General features: G+C 40.5%; 1 protein-coding gene across 1 annotated transcript in view; it reads right to left on the bottom strand.

Moving 5' to 3' along the window:
* The window catches only part of mboat2b (membrane bound O-acyltransferase domain containing 2b), a 131,226-nt gene that overhangs the window by 62,137 nt on the left and 43,821 nt on the right, over positions 1 to 25,268 (bottom strand). Inside the window, exons 2-3 of the mRNA XM_060853228.1 lie at positions 13,971 to 14,116; positions 3,315 to 3,392 (exon numbers count right to left, since the gene is read on the bottom strand). Of these exons, the coding sequence (XP_060709211.1) occupies positions 3,315 to 3,392; positions 13,971 to 14,116 (224 nt within the window). The remainder of the gene's footprint in view (positions 1 to 3,314; positions 3,393 to 13,970; positions 14,117 to 25,268) is intronic.

Genomic DNA, 25,268 nt, shown 5'->3' with positions numbered 1-25,268 from the left:
ATTTATTGCCTGTCCCTAGTTGCCCTTGATAAGGTAGTGCTGTTGCCAAGAAGTAACACAGGGCTACGTATCCCCCTCAATTCGAAATGGTGCTGAAAATAGTGTGAAAATGTCCCAATCACTTTCCAACAAAGACAAGTGATTGATCACTCCATCCATGACTGTTTTATATCTCTCACCACAGAAGAGTTGATTTTTCCACTAATCTATGAAAAATTGCATCTCATTGGTTTTAATCAAAAGTATATCCAAGTACTGTATTACATTAGGTTCTATATACCCAGAACTAATGCAGCAGTCGAAATATAACCATGCACTTACCTTCCCTCAACCCACAAAACCAGTTGCAATTTAGAAGTCATACTCAAAAGTTTAGTCAATAGCAACTAAGTTAGCTACCTTTAAGATCTCTGCTCATAACCACAAACAGAAAATAGGAACAGATGGAGGCCATTCAGCCCTTCAAGACTGATTTGCCATTCTACATAATCATGGTTGATCTTTTATTTCTACACCATACTCACTGAAAACTTTAGCTTCTGGATTTTTCTTTCCTTTAAATGTATTTGGTTACTTTGTCTCCACAGCCTTAGAGAAGTTCATCACCCTCTGACTTAAGAATTTTCTCCTTATCTCTGTTCAAAATTCAATCCTGAAACTATGACCCCTTGCTCTGGGTATTACTCCCTCTACCCCCAGACCATGGAAAACATCATGAAGGGCTTATGCCAGAAATGTCGATTCTCCTGCTCCTTGGATACTGCCTGACTTGCTGTGTTTTCCCAGCACCACACTCTCAACTCTAATCTCCAGCATCCACTGTCCTCACTTTCTCCATGAAAATCATCATCCCTACACTGAGTCAGTCAACTTTATATATTTCAATGACATTCTCAACTCCAGTGAATACAGGCCCCAACAACCCAATCTTCCCCTATGTTGCAAACCTGCTATCCCAGCAATCAGAAAATTGCTCTGCTTTCCTTCAGTGAACCTACCAGTTCACAAACAGATGCCAGTTGCAATTTCAAAGGCATTTAGACAAACACATGCTTTAAAAGTGTGCTTTAATGTTGATCTTTCCACACACTGCTCATTAAAGAAATCTTTCATAGAAGTGGACTTTGTCAATAACTGTATCTGGGAGTGGTTACTAGCACAACACAGATTTTCAGAAAAAAAAAGTTTTTTTTGAAGGAGCATATTCACTGATCAAACAGTGAATTGCAGCATGGTTCACAATAGAATTAAATGAACCTATGCACTGATTAATAAAGTTAAAAACACAAATATGGCAAACAAAAATAGACAAACAGATCTAGCAGACAACAGGAAAATAGTAGATGGGATACTAAAAAGGAAGAATATGTAGTTAAAATTATATTAAAAGGTACAAACCATACACCATCCTCATTATTACATCCACAAAAACACAAAGATTCACTAATGTCCTTTAGGGAAGGAAACTGCCAACCCCATCTGGTCTGGCCGACACATCACTCCAGACCAATGCAATGCAGTTGATCCTCAACCACCCTCTGGGCAATTAAGGATGGGCAATAAATGCTTACCCAGTAAGCAGTACCTGCATAACTTGAATTAATTTTTGAAAATAAATTTCTTCAATACTTTGAGTATTGATATCTTTCCATCCCACACGTTACCAGGTTGGGTTTAGACAAAGCTGAGTTGCCTGGATTTCTCTGGGTGTGGTGATGGCAACCAGGTGTGAAGTTGATTAGATTGTGCAAGGGAGCTCGCAAACATAGTGCAACACTTTATCCAGAGCTTCAATTCTTGTGACATGAAGGGTGTGATTGTATGACTGGTATGGCTAAAGATCATTCTAATGTAATGATGCTTGTTGTGTTTATCTGCTTGCATTTGTCTGTGTGTGTGTATAGGTGAGTTTTAGAATGGGTTAGAGCTTTAACTTGTAGAGTTATGCCCACAATTCAGAGTTGTTTACCTGCGATTAGTATTTGTAATAAAGAGTGTTATGGACCAGGCCAGACCCCCTCAAACATTTCAAGAAAAGTAGCCTAGACCCTAACTTTTTCTTATTTTAAAGGCAGATGTAAAGTTTGATGCAGCTGGTCAAACCACTCCGCTTTAAGCAAAATAGATTTTATTCAAACATTACAGTTGAAACACGAACAAAAAAACAGAATTCAGAATAACAACTATTTGAAAACCCAACCGACTCAATATCACAATTTAAATAAGCAGCTGTTCCAATTCCTGCAACGTCCCATAAACACACATTTTGGCAAAATGTAACTTCAAACTCTGGTTCTTTCAGTCAGGAGGAAACAACTTCCAAAAGAGATTTCAGAGAGAAAGTCAGTCAGGAACCATCTGCTGAAACTTGGAACCTCTGTGGACTGCAAGCAGCTTCTCACTATCACAGCTCAACTAAAAATAGAAAAAAACCTCACTGGGAGAACTGGCCACTCCCCTGCAATTGTTAAACTAGGCTCTAGCCCAGACATTTCAGTACCTCTGCCTTTACAATCTCTCTTGAAAAAAAGACAAAATAATTTTGTTAAAGTGACAACATTGTCACAATACAGTTAAACACAGAAACCTGGTCCACCTGGCACTACTACAGTGAGTCATGACACTTGAGAGCACACTTCTGCATTCTTTTGATTGGACTGATTTACACATATGCATTTCCAGTGCACCATACAGGTGACCAAGGGCCAGGTGTAGCTGGTACAGATCACAGATATGGGTAGGGATTCTGGAATGGTGAGAGATCTGAGAATAAACATTATGGGTTCTTTTTTGTAGCATACTATCCACTTAGTTAGCCAACATCAAGTCAGCCTGAACGTATATACCAAAGACTTTCAAGAAAATGCTTGGATGTAACTATCCAACTTTGTTAAAGGGCACATGCTCATGCCTACCAATGATTATTTGCATGGCAATGTTGACAGCTTCCTGAACATCACTTTGCAAACTAGAATCTGTGAATGTTGTGTCATGCAGCATTCGAAGCCAAAAGAAAGCAAGCATCATTCATAAGGAAAAGAATGGGTCTGAGCCAAGTGCCTCAACAGAAACACTGAGTTGAACACATGGAAACACAGCCAGGTTATCTGACAAAATGAGCATGGTCAGTGATATGGTCAGCAATCTATGGAATGAAAACTTCATGCCTGTTTAGCTTTACCAACTTTTTAAAGTTGCTCACATCAAGGACGAGTTTTTTTTTGAGAAGTATATTTACAGCTGTGTCACTTCAGAAATTCTGGATACAGTTAAATTAAAATGCAAGGAGGGTAGCATCCATTGAAAATACTTACTTTTGCATGTGCCCTGCTCCAACAATGATCATGATGTAGTAAGAAATTGCACTCTGCACAACAAAATGCAAGGCATACCTAGAAGAAACAGATTTAACATTAAGGTTAATGACGTTCTAAATGAAATACAGTCAGTCAGCACTAACTATAACTGCAGAGATAATTATATATGAAAACCAGATATACCACTTTCTTTTAAAAAGTATTATGGAAAAAATCAGTATGCTAAACAAAGCATTCAAACAACCTGTACATTCAACTGGGTGTGGACCATACCATCAAACATACTTTAAGCAATGGATTCTGGGTGAGAAGGGAACTCCTCTAGCCATAATACACATCATGCTTAAACAACAGACCAAAATCAACTTGCTACGACCATGTTGGGTTAATCGATCAGTTTGAGAGGAGATCACATGATGAGCCAACTAACTATTTGAAGAAATAATTGCTCTCTGGCCTGGAGAGAAATTAAGTGTGGAAAGAGGACCCTGGGTGAGCATTTATCACCCTTCTAGTTTGAGCCCTGTGTATTGTTCAACCAGCCATATCAATCAGAAATCCTTCATCAACATCTTTAAAACATCCTGATCCTGAACTCAGAATGTCTCATTGAGCCCTATCTGAAAAAAAACCTGAAAGGTACCAATCTCCTGAAGCGATATGCAACTAACTTTTGTGGGTTTTAACTGATCTTCCCATTTTATAACTTACTTGTCTGTGCACGTGTGAATCCTTGGATGTATAAGTGTGACAGTTGAAGTATTTTCATTATTCTCATTTAGATGGGGGAGGTGGGGGTAGTGTGGAGAAAATGGAGGACGGAAAGGAGGGTAGAGTGAGGAGTGACGACAGAGAGATGAGGGTTGAATGTTACACAAGTGTGTAGGTGGGCAAGGGAGGGATGTTTGGAGATAGTATGGGGAAGAAGAGATTCCTTTCCCAGATTGTAGGTCCTGCCTTCCTCTCCAAGTTCCAATTCCTTCCTCCCCTTCCCACTTGCAAATCCACCTGTATCACCTTCCTCTCCCAAGTCCTGACCACCTCCCTTCCCAAAAAACATTCCTGTTTGAGATTCTATCCATATCCTGCACCCTCGCTTCACATGTACAATTTAAAGCAGCACATCACACACATGTGCTGGGGTCAGCAAGTGCAGTCATTCGTGCGCACCAATTACTGAATTCGACAGTTAGAAAATCAAAAGGGCATATTAGCCTTTGCTGCAAGAGGGTTTGAGTATGAAGCAAGGACCTCTTATTGCAACTACCCAAAGGCCTTGGTGACATCACATCGTTAGTGCTGTGTACATTTTTGGTCTGCTTATCCAAGGAAAAATATATTTGCCACAGTGGGAGTTCAGCTAAGGTTCACTACATTCCTGTGAGGGCCGGTTTGTCATACAAGGAGAGATTGAATTAACTAGGTCTGTGCTCACTGGAGTTTAGAAGAATTTGACATTATCTTACTAACAAGTATAACATTCTGATAAGACTGGACAGAAAAAATGGGTCATGGTTTCAGGTTCGGTGGTAGCCCATTTCAGACTGAGATGAGGAGAGACTGAATTTATTGAACTCTTTCTCCACCGCCTTGTTTAAAAAGAATACGTCAAGAAATAGATGTCTAGAAACTACCGGTGCCAAGGTGCATGGACAAAGGAGTATGATATTGAGGATCGACCATCATTACCTTGAATGGCTGAGCAAGCCCAATGGGCTAAATGACCCACACCTGCTCCTAATTTCTAGCTTTCTATGTTAAGAACACGTACAACAAAGTGATACTTCTGTCATCACACACTATCACCTAATGCCTTTGGTTTTAGGAACAATTTTTAGATGAATCACTTCAAGATTCTATTAAATGGATTTCATAGGCATCATGCACAGGAGTTTTAGTGCTCCTTTCCAACAAAATGCTACCAGGAGACTAAACATGTAAATTGGTCACACTATTTAAAGTCATTTCTAATTCTGGCATTGCCTTTCAGCTCACTCACTGCTAAAGTCCTGTGATGGGTTTTGAAGGTAATCTCTTCTAGTTATCCTACTTAGTTAGGTGACAAAATTAAAAACCACACAACACCAGGTTCTCACTACCTTCATCAGGTCGTTGAAAAAGGAACGGTGCTCCGAAAGCTACTGTTTCCAAGTAAACCTGTTGGACTATAACCTGGTGTTGTATGGTTTTTCAACTTTGTCCATCCCAGTCAAACACCAGCACCTCCACATCATAGTTAGTTGACAGCACTAAGAAGGTCACATGGGTGTGTGCTGCCCTCAAGGCTGGGTGGGGAGCGGCCCAGAATATTACAGTGCTGCAAAATGTTCTATATAATCTGTTTTGCGTCATGTTTGCTCTTTGGAATCATGGTGGATAAAGCACAATGATTCACTTTGTTGACATTAAATTCATTTCAATATCATCAAAAGTTTAGAATTGATTTTTTTCTTGGCAAAACTGCTCTGATAAACTATTTATTTCATCTATAAAACAAAATTACAATGCAGACTTCAAAAATAAAAAAAAATAGCTTTAGTAACCAGTATAAAGATATACTATGGTAAAAACAATGACTGCAGATGCTGGAAACCAGATTCTGGATCAGTGGTGCTGGAAGAGCACAGCAGTTCAGGCAGCATCCAACAAGTAGCGAAATCGACGTTTTGGGCAAAAGCCCTTCACCAGGAATAAAGGCAGTGAGCCTGAAGTGTGGAGAGATAAGCTAGAGGAGGGTGGGGGTGGGGAGAAAGTAGCATAGAGTACAATGGGTAAGTGGGGGAGGAGATGAAGGTGATAGGTCAGGGAGGAGAGGGTGGAGTGGATAGGTGGAAAAGGAGCTAGGCAGGTCGGACAAGTCCGGACAAGTCATGGGGACAGTGCTGAGCTGGAAGTTTTGAACTAGGGTGAGGTGGGGGAAGGAGAAATGAGGAAGCTGTTGAAGTTCACACTGGGCGCCTCCTAGCAGAGCGCTTTAGGGAACATCTCCGAGACACCCACACCAATCAACCACACCGCCCCGTGGCCCAACATTTCAACACCCTCTCACACTCTGCCGAGGACATGGAGGTCCTGGGCCTCCTTCACCGCCGCTCCCTCACCACCAGACGCCTGGAGGAAGAACGCTTCATCTTCCGCCTCAGAACACTTCAACCCCGGGGCATCAATGTGGACTTCAACAGCTTCCTCATTTCCCCTTCGCCCACCTTATCCTAGTTTCAAACTTCCAGCTCAGCACCGTCCCCATGACTTGTCCGGACTTGTCCGACCTGCCTAGCTCCTTTTCCACCTATCCACTCCACCCTCTCCTCCCTGACCTATCACCTTCATTTCCTCCCCCAATCACACATTGTACTCTATGCTACTCTCTCCACACCCCCACCCTCCCCAAACTTATCTCTCCATGCTTCAGGCTCACTGCCTTTATTCCTGATGAAGGGCTTTTGCCCGAAACGTCGATTTCGTTGCTCGTTGGATGCTGCCTGAACTGCTGTGCTCTTCCAGCATCACTGATCCAGAAAGATATACTATAACCAGAACTTAAAGAGCTTAAACAAAATGAAAAATTTCCTACTCAAAAATTTCTTTTCCAATTTTTTTTTTACATGGAGTGTGGCTTTCAGTGGTTTTCCACCTTGCTTTTGTTTTGCTGTGCCCACATCTCACACCCAGAATCAATGAGCGCTGACTGGGATATGCTAAAGCTCTCCAACACATGAGTCAACAAATTGCTGCTGGAGATATCTCAACTTCAAAAGGAGTTACCAACTCAGCTGCAAAGGTATCAAAGTGTGAACAATACTTTCTGGGTATTTTCCACCCACCCACCCCTCTACCACTTCTGATCAAATTATCAAACAATCCCAAATCGAAAATTGAAAATCCGTTCTCGATCACAGGTCTGTGCTACTGACTCTCACTGAATCACTTAAAATTTAGGAAAATTTTCTTCTCAGCCTTGATATTATTTAGCAAACTATTCTACCAACTTGTTTGAGGGCTTCGCACAAGAGTAGCAAGTGGTCAGTTTTATGACCACCGTAGTGCTGCCATTATACTACCTCCACCAATAGTAAAATAAGCTGTCAGTGAGCTTACAACTGCCATCAACCTAAAATCTAAGTGCAAGCACCGACTGCAGCTTTCAGAGCACTATATCACTTCCACATTGTAGTTTTTTATAGCTTTGCATGAGAACAGAGTCACAATTCTCAGACAGCGACCTTAACTCCAAGGTTTCTCGAAGTGGGCATGACACACACCGGATTCTGGGAGGAGGATTAAAAAGTCCAGAGCAGCCTATTATTACCCACCGAGACTAGAGGCATCTGAACACAAGTTTAACATCGTTCCACCCTCCTATCAAGTGTAGTCCCTCGTCAGAAACACCAAGATAGGCAAAGTGCCCAGTGAATGTCAAAGTTACAATGGCACAGGAGGCAGCCCTAGTCAGCCAATTGCAACAATGTCAGTTCTACAGACTAACCCACTGACTCTCGTGACCACAATCTATTCTTGAAGGTATAATTGCTTTGGTGTCAACTTCCTTTTGAAATCTGCAATCCTCTTTGCTTCCACACCTTCACAGGTCATTACCACTCACTGCATAAAGAATTTCTTTCTTTCAGCCATCCTGCATCAGAATAGACTCCCTTTTGGAAACAGGCCATTTAGTTCAACAAGTCCACACCGACCCTCAAAAAAAGGATCCCTCTCATTTTTTCCTCCCCAATAACCCTAAATTTCCCATGACTAAAATACCTAATCAACACATTCCTGATCACTACAGGCAATTTAGCATGGCTATTTCACCTAACTTACACATCATTTACTGTAGGACAAACCTGGAGCACCCGGTGGAAACCCATGCAGATACAGGGAGAATGTGCAAACTCCATACAGACAGTTGCCATTGGGTGGAATCGAAGTCTGGTTGACACGATTTGGACAAAATCTTAAATCTATGTTCCCAACTCCTTGTCTTATCAGTTAAATTGAATCCAGCTCCTGTGTCCTTTTTAATCTAATCCTGACCTCTACCCCAATAAATCTGTCAAACACTATTTCCCTTTCTTAAAACTTGGCTAAATGTGTGCGACCATTGTGTTATAAAGCTGACTCCAGGTTTTCTAAAAGCTGTTCCTTTTCTCAAGGAGTCCGTGTCCTTAGTTTTTCTCACAGGGGTCATAAAACTCTCCTGGTTCCAATTAAACTTGTTTGGTACAGAGATTAAAGGGTATTGAGAGGCCTTTTTGTTTCTATGTAAACAGATGAGATCAGGCCAAGGTGATCATGTTTTAGAAGTAACCTGGAAATTAAAGGGGAGCAGTAAACTGAACACTTCAGTCCAGAATTAGCTGGGAGTTCAGCTGTGGACTGTGTGAACAGGCTCTCTCCTTCTTTCTGCCCTTCTAACTGCAACCCTGCAAGCATCTGTTCCATTTTTTTTTAAACTGTGTTTTAAGGGGGTTTGCTTAGTGGGATTGTTAATTATGCTGTTCCAAATATATACAAGTCGAGTTTGGATAGACTGAGGTCTGTAGGGGTTCTTTATTCTGTTCTTTGTGTTTCACTGTGTAATTTTGTGAATATATTTCTGTTTTAAAACCTGGTAGTCAATCTAACAAGCTTACTTCAGGTAATTTTCACTGTACACTTACCGAAATAAATTGCAAAGTTATGGTCTAGGTTGCCTGCTCAAGAATGTTTGAATGGTCTGGCCTAGTCCAGAACAATTGACTTTTTGATGTGCATTGCAAGACTTCTGCAATAATAGATTTGAGCACTGTCCTGACCATCAGATTAATTTTATGTTCCCGACTTTCGCTACCCGCTTTCTTAATAATACTGCTTTTCTAATGCCATCTCCTGGGATTACACTAGAATCAAGAGAACTTTCAGAAATCATAACTAGAGCATCTACTATATCTGTAGTTGCCTCAAAGAATGTAGTTGTCAGGTCCTTGGGATTTGTTGGCTCTTACCGTCTCCAGTTTCTCTTCGAATCACCTTTGGTTTGTCACTCTTATTAGGCCCTGGATTGCTCCTTCGTTTTGATACATTAGGTTCTGCGAGTTCCACAAAATATTTGTTCAATGTCCCTGCCATTTTCTCATTATAATTTCTTCTGTTCTACCTCCTAAAGCTCAAATTTTATTCTGCTATTCTCCTTTTCACTTATTTGTAAAAGTTCTTGCAATCTATTTTTTATATTCATGATAGGCTTACTTTCTTGCTTGTCCTATTCCGTTACTTTTTGATTGCGCTTTACTGGTTTCAAAAACACTCCCAAACCCTCTGGTTTGCTACCAGAATTCCCTTCAGCCTGTATGACTATACAGCCTCAAAAGGTTTCTGAAAAGGTTCTTGGCATTATCTTGCCAAGAACCAAATCAAATATGACAATCAAGAGCAAACATGCCCCTTACCATTCATTAGTTAGGTGACATGCAGATCCACCCTTGCCACACAACATCAAATGTGCCATTTCTTTTGCAGATCAGTTCAAAGAACAAAGAAATTTACAACACAGGAACAGGCCCATCGGCCCTCCAAGCCTGCACCAATCCAGATCTTCTATCTAAACCTGTTGCCTGTTTTCTAAGGATCTGTGTCCCACTGCTCCCTGCCCATATATCTGTCTAGATACATCTTCAAATGACACTATCGTGCCCACCTCTACCACCACCGCTGGCAATGTATTCCAGGCCCCCACTACCCTCTGCCTTATCTCCCTTAAACTTTTCCCCACTCACCCTGAACTCGTGACCCCTAGTAATTGAGTCCCCCACTCTAGGGAAAAAGCTTCTCATTATCCACCCTGTCTATTATTCTCATGATTTTGTAGACCTCAATCAGGTCCCCTCCTCAACCTCTCTGTTTTTACTAATGAAAATAATCCTAATCTACTCAACCTCTCTTCATAGCTAGTGCCTTCCATACCAGGTTCACCTTTCCTGGTGAACCTCCTCTACACCCTCTCCAAAGCATCCACATCCTTTTGGTAATATGGAGACCAGAACTGCATGCAGTATTCCAAATATGGCCGAATCAAAGTTTCATGCAACTGTGAAATGAACTGCCAACTCTTGTACTCAATATCCTGTCCGATGAAGAAAACCATGCCGTATGCCTCTTGACCACAATTGTCCTGCCTTGCCACCTTCAGGATACAATGGACCTAAACACCCAGATCTCTCTACACCAATTTTCCCCAGGGCTTTTCCATTTACCATATAGCTTGCTCTTAAATTGAATTGTCCTAAAATGCATCACCTCGCATTTTCCCGAATTGAACTCCATCTGCCGTTTCTCCAACCAACTCTCCAATCTATCTACACTCTGCTGCATTCTCTGACAGTCCCCTTGACTATCTATCTGCTACTCCATCAATTTTAGTGTCATCCGGAAACTTGCTAATCAGACCACCTATATCTTTCTCAAAATCATTTATGCAGATCACAAACAGTGGTCCTAACATGGATCCCTGTGGAACACCACTGGTCACAGTTCTCTATTTTGAGAAACTCCCTTCCATGACTACTGTCTCCTGCTGTGCACCCTGGACCCCATGCAACTTCACTTTCTCCATCAGCCTACCATGGGGAATCTTATCAAACATCTTAATGAAGTCCATGTATATGACATCCACAGCCCTTCCCTCAATCAGCTTTGCCACTTCCTCAAAGAATTCCATTAAGTCTGTAAGACATGGCCTTCCCTGCACAAAATCATGCTACCTATCACTGATAAGCCCATTTTCTTCCAAAATGTAGAGATCCTATCCCTCAGTATCTTCTCCAGCAGCTTCCCTCCCACTGACGTCAAGCTCACCAGTCTATAATTACCTGGATCATCCCTGCTACCTTTCTTAAACAACGGGACAACATTAGCAATTCTCCAGTCCTCAGGGACCTCACCCGTGTTCAAAGATGCTGCAAAGATATCTGTTGAAACCCCAGCTATTTCCTCTCTCTCTTCCATCAGTAACCTAGAATAGATCCCATCCGGACCTGGGTACTTGTCCACCTTAATGCCTTTTAGAATACCCAACAATCCCTCCCTCCTTATGCCAACTTGACTTAGAGTGGACTTAGAACATCTATCCCCAACGAAACATCCGTCACGTTCCTCTTCTCGGTGAATACCGATGCAAAGTACTCATTAAGAACGTCATCCATTTTCTGACTCCATGCACAACTTCCCTCCTTTGTCCTTGAGTGAGCCAATCCTTTCTCTAGTTACCCTCGTGCTCCTTATATATGAATAAAAGGCTCTGGGATTTTCCTTAACGCTATTTCGCTAAAGATATTTCATGACCCTTTTTAGCCCTCTAATACCTTGTTTCAGATCGGTCCTACTTTCCTGATATTCTTCGAAAGCTTCATCTGTTTTCAGTCACGTTGAACATATGTATGCTTCCTTTTTACTCTTAGCTAGTCTTACAATTTCACCTGTCATCCATGATTCCCTAATCTTGCCATTTCTATCCCTCATTTTCACAGGGACACGTCTGTCCTGAACTCTACTCAACTTCTTTAAAAGCCTCCCACATATCAAATGCGGATTTAACATCAAACAGCTGCTCCTAAGCCACATTCCCCAGCTCTTGCTGAATTTTGCTATAGTTGGCCTTCCCCCAATTTAGCACACTTCTTTTTGACTTGGTCTATGAGTATTCTAAGAGTTAATAAATTGTGATCACTATTCCCCAAGTAATCCCCTACTGAAACTTCAACCATATGGCTGGGCTCATTCCACATCACCAGGTCCAGTTGGGCCCCTTCCCAAGTTGGAGTATTTATGTACTGCTCTGTGAAACCCTCCTGGATGCTCCTTACAAATTCTGCTCCATCTAAGCCTCTTAACACCAAGTGAATTCCAGTCAATGTTGGGAAATTAAAATCTCCTATCACCCTTTTGCTCCTACATCTTTCCATTATCTGTTTACATAGTTCTACCTCTATCTCATGCTCATCTGTAGTATAGCCCCAATATTGTTACTGCACCCTGCCTGTTACTGAGCTCTGTCCATATTGTCTTACTGCTAGAACCCTCCATACTGCCCCTCCTTCAGCACAGCTGTGATATCCTCTGAGCAACAATGCAACTCCTCCACACCTTTTACCTCCCTCTCTACCCCACCTGAAGCATCTATTTTGTGGAATATACAGTTGCCAATCATGCCCTTCCCTCAACCAAGTTTCAATAATAGCAATATCATCATACTCCCAGGTACTAATCCAATCTCTAGATTAATCTGCCTTACCTACTACACTTGTTGCATAAAACAAATGCACCTCAGACCATCTATCCCTATCATCTGCTCCTTGCCTACACTTCCCCTTAATCATGCTGACTTCATTAGCTAGTCCCTTACAGGTTTTAGTTACTACTTCCTTACTGTCCACTAACCATCTCATTTGGTCCCTACCCCCCCGCCACATTAGTTTAAACCCTCCAGAGTTAGCAAAGCACTCCTTAAGAAATTGGTTTCAGTCAGGCCCAGGTGTCGACTGTCATATTTGTAATTGTCCCACCTCCCCAGAACCAGTCTCAATATCCCAAAAATCTGAACCCCTCCCTCCTGCATTATCTCTCATGCCACACATTCATCCTGCCTATTCTTTCATTTCTACTCTGGCTAGCACATGGCATTGGTAGCAATCCTGAGATTACTACTTCTGAGATTCTACTTTTTAAACTTGGCTCCTAACTCCCTAAATTCTGCTTGGAGGATTGCATCCCATTTCTTACCTTATATCATTGGTACCTATATGCACCACGGCAGCTGGCTGCACACCCTCCCCCTTCAGATGGTTCTGCAATCAATCTGTGACATTCCTGACCCGTGCATCTGGGAGGCAAGATACTATTTGGAAGGCTCATGTTCATCCACAGACCTGCCTATGTACTCCCCTTACAACTTAACACCCCATGACTGTAGCCCCTCCACTCTTTTTCCCACCCTTCTGTACAGCAGAGCCAGTCAAGATACCATGAACCTGGCTACTGCTGCCTTTCCTTGGTGAGTCATCTCCCCCAACAGTATCCTGTATGCAATGATTAATCTGCAATAAATTGGCAAAAGTCAGAAAGAAGCAGTCATGTTCTTTATTGGCATCAAAAAAAAAATCCTAGCCCTGCTGGAAGCTATTTAGCCCAACAAGTCCACACTGACCCTCCAAAGAATAACCCATCCAGATCTATTCCCCAAACCTACTATTCTACATTTATTCCTTCCTAATGTACCAAACTCACGCATCTCTGAACACTATAGACAATTTAGCATGGCAAATTCACCTAACCTGCACATTTTTGGATTGTGGGAGGAAATCCACACAAACACTGAGAAAATGTGCAAATAGACAGTCCACACAAACAGTCGCCAGAGGCTAGAATTGAAACTGGGTCCCTGGCATTGTGAGGCAGCAGTGCTAACCACTAAGCCACCATGGTTACATTATAATGAAAACAAGGCCAAACTGAATTACGACTCTAAACATCTAATTCAAATCAAATCAAATACTGGTCATTTTACAAGCAAACATGAGTTTTTAGATGCAAAATACCCATGAGGTTGAAGGACATCTTGCTTGACATGTAAGACTTTTTTTCCAAAAGCAAAAAAGCAAATTTCAGTGCAATACTTACCACCCAAAGCAGAACAATGCAAGGTAAAGTCCAAGAAGTGTAGCAACAGCATGCCTGACATAGCTGCTAGTTTTACTTGGGTGAAGATAAAGTCGAAACCATACACTTGCGAGCAAAGCAAACAACTGACACACTACAAAATTCACCTAGAAAAACAAAGAGCAGTTTTAGTGTTGCACACCAGAATTACAAATTATATATCACAGTCTATAATCTTAAAAATTAAGTCCTAGATATCAGATCATTTGTTAATTACACTAATTTAAGCGCATTTTGTTAAACTTAGATACCTGGACAACTAATCTATTGTGTCAATAAGTTCACTGAAGTTAACAGTTTGCTGAGGGCCCTCTTATGGCACAGTGGTTGTGTCCCGATTCCTAGACTAGAAGGCCCCGGCTCAAGTCCCACCTGATCCAGAGGTGTGAACAAGTTATTTAGAAAAATAAATAAAATTTAAAAAAATAATTTGCCAGAGGTCTCAGAAACCCATAAAAATCTAACAAGACTAAATAGGATAAATGCAGGAAGGGTGGCATGTTGGCTCAGTGGTTAGCACTGTAGCCTCACTGTACCAGGGACCTTGATTCAATTCTACTCAGGTGACGGTGCAGAATTTGCACATTTCCCCATGTCTGCATCCTTCAGGTGCTCTGGTTTCCTCCTACAGTCCAAAGATATGCAGGTTAGGTGAACTGGTCATACTAAATTGTTTGTAGCGTCCAGGGATGTGGAGGTTAGATGGACTGGCCATGGGAAATGCAGGGTGGGATGCTCTTCAGAGGGTCAGCCTGCTTCCACACTGCAGGGATTCTATGATTCTATGCCCCTATGTCCCTAATAATCAGGTAGTCCAGAACCAGGGACATTTAACTGTGCAATAAAAACAAATACAAAAAAGGAAAATGCATAGTATTCAATCTACATTAAGAATCCATAGTTATAACACAAACGAAAACACTTTGCACTGTTCCTTCATGAGTTGGTGACCATAGACAGACATGGATGTGGTACCAAGCATAAAACTGACCAAAATATTTTATACCAAATTGCCCCCAAGCATGGCAGCAAGAATTTTCCGAAAAATTACCCATTCCATCAACTGGAAAATAGATGAACCTGGGGCAAATGATACACAACTTTAATGAACAACCCACTGACTCAAAAATAAAGCAGGTCCCAGAAATTCTTTGAAGCAAATATGCCTCCAGAACACAAAAATTAGGGAAATTAAAAGAACATTTTTAACACATTGCTACTCTTCAGTCCCTACCATCTCTCCCTCAATTTTATTCTTAAAACAAAATCTTCCCAAGTATTAGAACAGCTTGAATCAACGTCACAAACAACACTCTCAAAACCACTGAGCATTCACTAACATGTATCTTTGTTACCCTATAAAGTAGAACTACTCTCACTGGGTTCCAGTGTAGGAAAAAGTGAGGACTGCAGATGCTGGAGAGTCAGTCAAAAAGGGTGGCACTGGAAAAGCACAGGTCAGACAGCATCCGGAGGAGCAGGTCAACATTTTGGGAATAAGCCCTTCATCAGGAATATCACTATAGCCCAATGAAAGAAACCACACGGGAGCAAAAATGAGCAGCGCTTTAAAATGGGAGAATGCAGAAAAAGCTCACTGCAACTTGGGAAGACAAAATAAAGCTAAATAAGGCATAGAAGACATTGTTCTTGGGAGAGTCCAGAGGATTTGGCTTGATGTATTGGGGGTTCAGGAAAGCTCTGCATGGCAACAACCCTCATGGTCCAGATGAAGCTTAAGACAGAGCTTGCAAGGGGAATGAGAACGGAAGCAAAGGAGTAATCTCCAGAAGCTGGCTGCATCAACATTTATCTCAGTTCCATTTCTCTAAAGTTGTTCAGGCTGATTCACTGTGGAATATAATTTACCTGCTCTTTCAGGGACACATAAATTAAAAGCACAAAAGAGAAAAGTAAAGCTTCTGGGTCCAATTATTCAACAAACTAAAAGACTGATCACTGCTATTCAGATAACATTAGGATTGAAGAAACAAAAAGGATCAAGAGAACAATCTGTGCAGTTTTGTACAAAAGACTGGTGATCCAGAATGGTATACTTCTCTTTATGTCTATTTGGTCTTGTCCATTTCTCCATGAGGGGGCATCTAAAAGGGATTAAAAACTTCAAAGTTGTGCAATAATAAAATTACCTAATCATTTTTTTTTCTTATCAGCAGTTACTATGATCATAAAATGAAAACTAAGAATTGCAAATGCTGGACATCTGAAAACAAAAAAAACCTTGATTAAAATAGAGTTCTTGGATTTGAAATGTTAACGCTGCTTTCTCATTCCAGATGCTGCCAGACCTGCTGAGTTTTGCCAACAGTTTTTTTTTGTTTTCAGATGTCCAGCATTTGCAATTCTTTATTTTCATTTTATGATCATAGCAACTGGTGGCAAGAAAAAAAAAGATTAGCTAATTTTATTATTGCACAACTTTGAAGCTTTTAATCCCTTTTAAATCCCTACTGGAGAAATGGACAAAGGACAAATAGCCAAAAAGAGAAGTACACCATTCTGGATCACCAGTCTTTTGCACAAAACTGCACAGATTGTTCTCTTGAGCCTGTTGCTATGCAGATATCCTTAAGATTGAAGAATCAATTATCAGCCATTTAGTTTGTTGAATGATTGGACCCAGAGTCTTTACTTTTTTTTGTAGTTTTAATTTATTTGTGAATCTGAAAGAGCAGGTAAACTATATTCCACAGTTAATCATTCCAAAGAGTCTGAACAGCCTGAAGAAAACAGAGTTAACATTTCGAATCCAATAACTCAATTATGACCAAGACTCAAAATGTTAACTCTGCTTTCTTCCCACAGAAACTACCAGATCTGCGGAGTTTCACCAGTAAAGATGATCACTTTCATTGCAGTAATATTTTTTTCATTAGCTGAAAAAACAAAAAACTTGGTGTTTTTCTTTTAGACAAGAGTTAGACGGTTAAGTAGATCGAGCATTTTTGATAGCTTAATTCAGTATTCACATTTGCAGCAACCTGAGTAGTAGGCTTGACATCAGCACTCTTCCCCCCAAGTGAATTGTGACACTATCCATAAAATAACAAATATACAGCAATTTTTTTTCTTACTCTTTGCAGGGACCAACATTATATGCTTGTATTGGGCACAGAATAACTTACTCATCTATACGCTGCCTTCGAAAATATCACCCAAAAAATTAAAAGCTCAGACAGAAGTGTATTCGAACACACACAACTCTTCACTACCTTATTTGATGGTTCCACTGCATGTGTAAAACAGACCATTTTTTTAAAAAGAAATTCAGTCATGGGGTGTGGACATAATTGGCTGGTTAACATTTCATTGGCCACTTCTAGTTGGCCTTCAGAAGGTGGTGAGCAGCTTTCTTAAAGCAAAGCAGTCCCTGATTCATAGATGGACTCTCAATGCCTGAAGGGAGGAAATTCCAGGATTTTGATCCACGAGTGAAGAAACGGACATATATTTCTAAGGCAGGATGGTGAGTGGCTCAGAAGGGAACTTGCAGGTGGTATTCCTGTTTAGTTTATCTGCTGCACTTGTCCTTCTAGATGGAAGTGGTCATGGATTTGGAAGGTGCTGTCTCAGGATCTTTCATGAATTTCTACATTGCATCTTGTAGGTAGTGCACACTGCTGAACATCAGTGGTGGAGGGAGTGGATGCTGTGCAGGTGGTACCAACCAAGCAAACTACTTTGTTCTCGATGGCGTGAAGCTTCTGTAATGTTTTTGGAACTTTACCCATTCAAGTACGTGGGGAGTATTCCATCACATTCCCAATTTGTGCCTCAGAGATGGTATACAGTCTTTAGAAAGCCAGGTGGGTAGTTACTCACCAGTATTCCTCGCCTCTGATCTGGTCTTGTAGCCAAGGTGTTTGTGATGAATCCAGTTGAGTTTCTAGTCAAGGATGTTGATAGTAGTGGATTCACCAATGATAACACCATTGAATGCCATGGCGATGGTCATAGCCTGGCATTCGTAGGGCACAAATGTTACTTACCACTTGTCAGCCCAAGCCTGGAAAATGACCATATCTTGTTGCATTTGAACATGGACAGCTTCAGTACCAAAAAGTCTGAATGGTGCTGAATACGGTGTAATCATTGGTGAACATCCCCATTTACAATGGCAGGAGAGTCACTGATGAAGCAGCTGAAGATGGGTAGGCAGAGAACATTACCTTGAGGAATGCCTGCAAGGTGTCCTGGAGCCAAGATGACTGACCTCTAACCACCATGACCGATTTTCCCAAGTGCCACTTACGACTCCAACCAGGGAAAAGTTTGGCCCAGATACCCATCGATTCCAGTTTTGCTAAGGCTCCTTGATGCCGAGGGCTCTCACTCTCACCTCACCTCCTGGAATTCAGCCCTTTTGTCCATGTTTGAACCAAGGCTATAATGAGGTCAGGAGCTGAGTAGCCCTGGCAGGAAGCAAACACTGTCAGTGAGCAGGTTACTACTGAGCAGCTACTGTTTGACAGCACTATGAATGTCACCTTCTATCACTTTACTGATTTGTTTTGAGGATGGAGGTGGTGGCTGGTTGGTGGTGGTGATTGGTCAAATTGATTTTGTTTTGCTTTGTGTACAGGAAATACCTGGGCAATTTTCCACATACATGCCAATGTTGTAACTACACTGGAACAGCTTGGCCAGGGCTGCAGCAAGTTCTGAAGCACAAGTTTTCAGTACTATTGCCAGAATGTTGTCAGGGTCTATAGCCTTTGCAGTACCTAGTGCCTCCAATCATTTCTTGATATTAATTGGAGTGAATCGAGTTGGCTGAAGACCAGTATCTGTAATGCTGAGGACCACTGGACACGCTGAGATGGATCACCCACTCGGGACTTCTGGCTGAAAATTACTGCAAAGCTTCAGCCTTATCTTTCACACTGATGTGTTTGGCTCTTCTGTTATTGAGGATGGGGATATTTGTGGAGCCTCCTCCCCCAGTAGGTTGTTTTTTTTGTCCACTACCATTCATGACTGGATGTGGCAGGACAACAGAGCTTTGATCTGATCGGTTAGGCGTGGGATCACTTAGCTGAGTGTAACACTTGCTGGTTATGCTGTTCAGCATGCAGAGTCCTGTCCTAATTGCTCAGTTAACATCAAGTCTTCATTGACTGCAATAACTTGGAAGCACAATACTAGAAAAGGTCTCACTTCAAATCCATTGCTCCATTCATCAATTACATTCCTCTTTGCTAAGTTTTAAAAGATATCTTAGAGCAGCTTACAGGGTCAATTTGATTCCTTTTGAATTAATGGCTACCCTGTTGATTTTTAAGCTTTATTTTGCAACTGTGCATTCTGGCCAAAATTAACTCCAAAGTCCATGTCAGGTCACATCACTTCAGGATCTTCGGTGCTGTTTTTAAGCACATTTCCTGGCACTTCATTGTTGCACTGATGAGAAGATGAAAGCTAGTCGATTAGAATTTGCCGTAGATTAATAAATATCAATACCTCATTGAGATAGGCATTCTCGTGCAGCCTTCAAAGCAAAACAATTAAATTTTCTATGAAACTATGAGATGGTAATAACACAGCAAGGGAACCAAGGCATGTTGCACCCTTGTGAACAGGAAAATCAACACACAATCTCCTTAAATAAAGAGTTCTAAGGATTAGAAAATAAACAGACACACAACAGGTAAATTATATATCACAACAGGAGGTGATTGGAGGGAGGGGAGGGGGGGGGGGGGGTGGAGAATGGTCTTGTAGTACCATGATAACATCTCTGTATCTGAACAAGAGACCTGAGTTTAGATCCTACTTGTTCCAGATGTTAAAAAGAAATTTAATCAACATGTTTAAAAAGTCTGGGGCAGTGGGTAGAAAGAGAGAGACTGGATTAAGAAAAACCAAACCCAGAGAACAAAACACATTTCTTTAAATTCTATCCTTTTGGCTAACACTCAAATCTCTATTAAAAATTCCTACTGCTTTCATTCAATACTGGTTCTCTGACTGCCTCTGAAGTACTCTGCTTTGCTTTTCTATTCTAAAGTGAATAGGTAAATGCAATTTGATATTTAAGTCATAAAAACAAATAAAAGGCAGCTTTAAAGTAACTGAGGGTGCAATAAATCTAGGATACTCAAAAAGAAAAATATTCAGAAAAAATTAAAATATATGTGCCTCATAGCAGAAACATTTGCAGACAACAATAATCCAGAAAACTGAAAACTTTGTGGGAGGAAAAATTAAAGTAGTTTATCCTTTTTAGTTTAGTATTCAGTTTTATTTCCTTAACTTTCAGAAATAAAATTGCAACATTGCAAAAAGAGAGAGACTGAAAATGTCTAGAAAGATATACTTTCAAGTCAGTGGGCACACAAATGACTTTAAATCCATCCACCTTGAAACTTCATTTATTCTCAGACTTTTTGAAGTATTCAGTTTGTGTGCACAATATGGAAACTTGCCAGCCTAGCAGGTTTTAATAGCATTGGTTCTAATGCAAGTACTATATGTAGACAAGCAAAAGGCTATGAATGATCATATCTTAAAAGTAGTGAGATAAACCCAGATTGACAGGAAGCATTGTGGTTCTGCATACTATTTAACTTGTGACAACTTTGGAAATAGCAGGGCATGATTTCTGGCACTCTACCTTGTTGAGGAGAGACAACTTAATTTCCAAAACTCTTAATTCTTATCTTGCAGAGAGCTTGGAATGTTAATAGCCACCATCAAGTCTTGAACATTAACTTTGGATTCTTTCAAATTATTTGCTCCCTGCCTCTTTATAATCCAAGCAGATCTCCAATTACTGCTATCATTGTAGAAGATGAATTTGCTGTCGTTCAAATTATAGGCTAAATATTCCCTTAAAGTCACTCAATTCCCAAATGCTTAGTCTTTGAGACTTCACTAAAGAACAACATTCCAATTAATTAAACCACTCATAAACCTCCACCTGATTCTCACTACAGTGTTATATATTGCACAGCTGCAAAACATCTGTCAAGGGCCATTAACATGTTGCCATCATTATAGTGGCCTGTGGGCCAACAGTTTAAAAGTTCAGTCTCGGGATCTGAGGCCTGTCCTCATTTCCCTGAAAACTGATTGAATGGTAGGGTTTGGGGCCTGGCTTTGCCATTCCTCTCCTTTGTAAAATTGCTGTTTTTCTGAATACAGGTGTTCATGTTTTGTAAACTAATCTGTTTAATAAAATAAATAAAAGCTCAGTCTCCATCTTACTGAGCTCTGTTCTCTTACAGCATGACATTGTAAGAAAACATGCTATAATACATCTAAATTGCTGAGCTTGAACCCAGACAAGGGAATACCTGTGATTATAGAATACATTTATAAAGAGTAGAAGTTCATTGAATTTTTCAGTACATGACCCAGGAATCATTTATGTTAGAATTAACGCCAGAGTCATAGTACGATAGCTGCAGATCACCTGTAGATTATGCCTTACTAATAAGAGACACTTCTGCAGGAAAGAAATTTATTTTTGCATTCTGACTTTCCAGAGCTGCAGAAGTGTTGGATGAGGATTCACAGCATTTCACCTCAAGATAGACCATCTCGTATATGGAGGCAAGAAATGTTTTAAAATAAGTATTCTTTTTGCAGGTCTGTGTATTTTGATATTTTATAAACCAACTTTGTGCTCACATTGCTTTTGGCAATCATTCTGGGAATGTAAATTAGAGGTGTAGTGAACAGCAAAGGTTACCGGAGAATAATGGGATCTTGATCAGATGGACCATTGGGCGAAGGGGTAGCAGCTGGAGTTTAATTTAGGTAAATATGAGGTGCTGCATTTTGGAAAGGCAAATTAGGGCAGGACCTACACACATAATAGTAAGGTGATGGGGAGTGAAGTGTTGCTGAACCAAGAAACCTCGGAATGCAGGTTCATAGATCCTTGAAAGTTGAGTCGCAGGTAGCTAGGATTAGTGAAAGCGGCGTTTAGTATGCTTTCCTTTATTGGTCAGAGCATTGAGTATAGGAATTGGGAGGACATGTTGTGGCTAAAAAGGACATTGGCTAGGGCACTTTTGGAATATTGCATGCAATTCTGGTCTCCTTCCTATTGGAAGGATGTTGTGAAACTTGAAAGGATTCAGAAAGATTTACAAGGATGTTGCCAGGGTTGGATGGTTGAGCTAAAGAATGGCAGAATAGGCGGAGGCTGTTTTCCTTGGAGCTTCAGACGCTGAAGAGTAGGCTTACAGAGACTACTATTCATATACCCATCACAAGGGGCATGGATAGGGTAAATAGACAAGGGATGTTCCCTTTAGGAAGTGGGTTAAAATGGGGAGCCCAGAACCAGAGGACATAGGTTAAAAGGAGAGAGGGGAAAAGATTTAAAAAGGGAATTAAGGTGCAACTAATGCATCTGGATGGGTATATGAATAGGTAGGGTTTAGAGGAACATGGGCCAAGTGCTGGCAAACGAGATTACATTAAATTTGTGATGTGTGGTCAGCACAGACTAATTGGACCAAACGGTCCGCTTCCGTGCTGTACATATCTATGACTCGATAACCCAAGCATTTTCCTACAAAAACCCATGTGAAAGCATTTTGAAAGGACACTATTTTGCTTGATGTGGTGATTTTTACGAATGTAACGACCACATTAAATCAAGGACTACTGCATTTATATGGCAGTTTCAATTCTGTTTCTCGTCAATAATAATCCTCAGGATATTGAGAGTGGGGAAATTCAGCGATGATAATGGCATTCAATGTCAAAGGGGAAAATGGTTAAATTCTCACTTGAAGCTAATCATTTGCATCAAACAAGTTACTTGCCATCTATCAACCCACAGAAAAATGCTCTTTGGAAATATCAAGAAAAAGCATTTACTGTACATACTTGTGTAAAAGTCAAATTTTTAAAACTATTATTAAAGGTTCAATTCATTGGGTCAACTAACACACAGGCACTAGTTTTGAGGGGCTGAAATTCGTGCTGCAGATCAAAATTCCATATTAGCAGAAGTTGATTTGATCACTCAACTAATTCCAGGTAAAGAAAAACTCTAGTAAAGGTAATTACTGGATAAAAGCAAGAGAAACAAGAACGGATTACAGTAAGTAAATTTTATTTATATTTACCAGTATGAAAATTTAACAAGAATCATTGAAATACTGCAAAATCATGCTGTTCAACATTGTCATGGCCTTGAATAATGGCATGCTTAAAATCAAACATTAAAATTCTGAATGTGTAAGCATTTTGAACTTGCCCGCCTCACTTTTCCATTTCCCTCCCATTTACTCTCATGTTATGAACCTCAGCAACATTAACAAATTTGTCAAAGTATTAAAGATATATGTAGCTAATATATCTCTCTTTTATTCAAATACAATGACACAAATAAAATGATTTTAACGATATTACCTTTTGGATGTATAGTGAACAAAGCGCAAGAAGGAAAAGAAAGGAGGAATGGAAAGGAAAGAAGGAAAGGAAAGGAAAGGAAAAAGGAAAAGGAAAGAAGGAAAGGAAAAAGGAAAAGGAAAGAAGGAAAGGAAAGGAAAGGAAAGGAAAGAAGGAAAGGAAAGAAGGAAAGGAAAGAAGGAAAGGAAAGGAAAGAAGGAAAGGAAAGGAGGAAAGGAAAGGAAAGGAAAGGAAAGAAGGAAAGAAGGAAAGGAAAGAAGGAAAGGAAAGGAGGAAAGGAAAGGAGGAAAGGAAAGGAAAGGAAAGGAAAGAAGGAAAGGAGGAAAGGAAAGGAAAGGAAAGGAAAGGAAAGGAAAGGAGGAAAGGAAAGAAGGAAAGAAGGAAAGGAAAGAATCAAAAGGAAGGAATCAAAACGTGCCATGGTAAACCAAATGGGCTACCGGTAAGTAGAGTTGTGAATGAATGAATAGAGATGCAACATAGTAAACAAAGACTGAAGAGTGGAGTTCCTGGTATGAACGAATGTGGTTTTAAGTGTGTTAATGGGAAGAGGTTTATAATATGATATAATAGGGTCAACTTTTTATACAAGATTTTTCTGACCAAAAGGGGTTAACATTTACATGAGACAGACTTTTACACGAGTATATTTGGTATCTCAATGTCCTGGTTAATGCTTATCCTGCAAGCACAACATTTTAATTACATCCCTATCCTATATTATGTACTCCTGCTTTCACAAATTAGCTGTAAATATTCCTTCCAGACATTACACGCAAGTATGTCAATTGAAATGGGAATAGCTTAATTGTGAAAGCTGAGTGGCATGGACAAGTTGAGCCTAAGGGCCGGTTGCCTTGCTGTAAACCTCTATGACTTTGACAATGAAGCACTCTGCAACATTCCAAGGATGAGAATGACTTTTCAAATTCCAGTACCTCCTACCTTGACCCTAGAAAAGGTCTCACTCAAGTTGTGCTTCTCTCTTCCAAGCTCATTAAAAAGTGTTCAAGACACACCTCTTATTTAGAATGAACTACTGACCGTCCATCTTCCACACCTGGCCACAATGCCAGATGACATGGCAACTGATTCACTCTCTGCAAGTCCAAATCTGTTATTTTCAGAACCTCACCAAACACTCAGATGTCTTAGTCTACGCAAACTACCACCATACAGTGACATTTCAAAACTTTAGCAAAACATTAGAGCAAATGCCTATTGAAATCTGACCAATTAGTGCTAACCAGCCACAACCAAAAAGTGACAATAACATTTCTTAGGATTGTGGTGCTTTATCCAATGTGTCTGTCATTAACCTTAGGAAATGGTTAACCACATGATATTTCTCCATTGCCCTATCTTTCCTGAGGTCCAGTTCAATGCTTCTACCGATTTCATTTTTCCAACACAAATATGGCCAGAAGCTACTGTTCCCAGACCATTTTCATCTCACTGCTCCCTTAAACTTATCTACGCACTTGCCTTTGAAGGCATCATCTGAAATCAAGAGTTAAATACCACATATGCATAAATCTGACTGTTTCACCTGTTCTCCCAATCCTTCTGATATCTCAAAACACATGAGAACTAAGAATCTTTGGGCACCCTCACTCCAATTAAAGATTAGGAAAACAAAAGCTATAACACTTGGCCCCTTCCATATACTCTAACTTTCTACTAATTCTAGTCACTTCTCCATTCCTTGTCTCAATTGTGGCTTCAGGTTCATTCTGAGACAGAGGATCACATTTCACCAAAAACAATGCTTTTGCTCTGGAGAATAGTTCTTGGATGTACCCTCAAGGTGATGGTACATGGATGGAAAAGAAAGAAATCACCAATAGGTGTTGTTAGATCTTTAAC

Source organism: Hemiscyllium ocellatum, chromosome 3, assembly GCF_020745735.1.
Source record: "Hemiscyllium ocellatum isolate sHemOce1 chromosome 3, sHemOce1.pat.X.cur, whole genome shotgun sequence".
Taxonomy (NCBI): Eukaryota; Metazoa; Chordata; class Chondrichthyes; order Orectolobiformes; family Hemiscylliidae; genus Hemiscyllium; species Hemiscyllium ocellatum.
The sequence above is the reverse complement of the archived record's forward strand: the minus strand, read 5'-3'. Positions and strand labels throughout refer to the sequence as shown.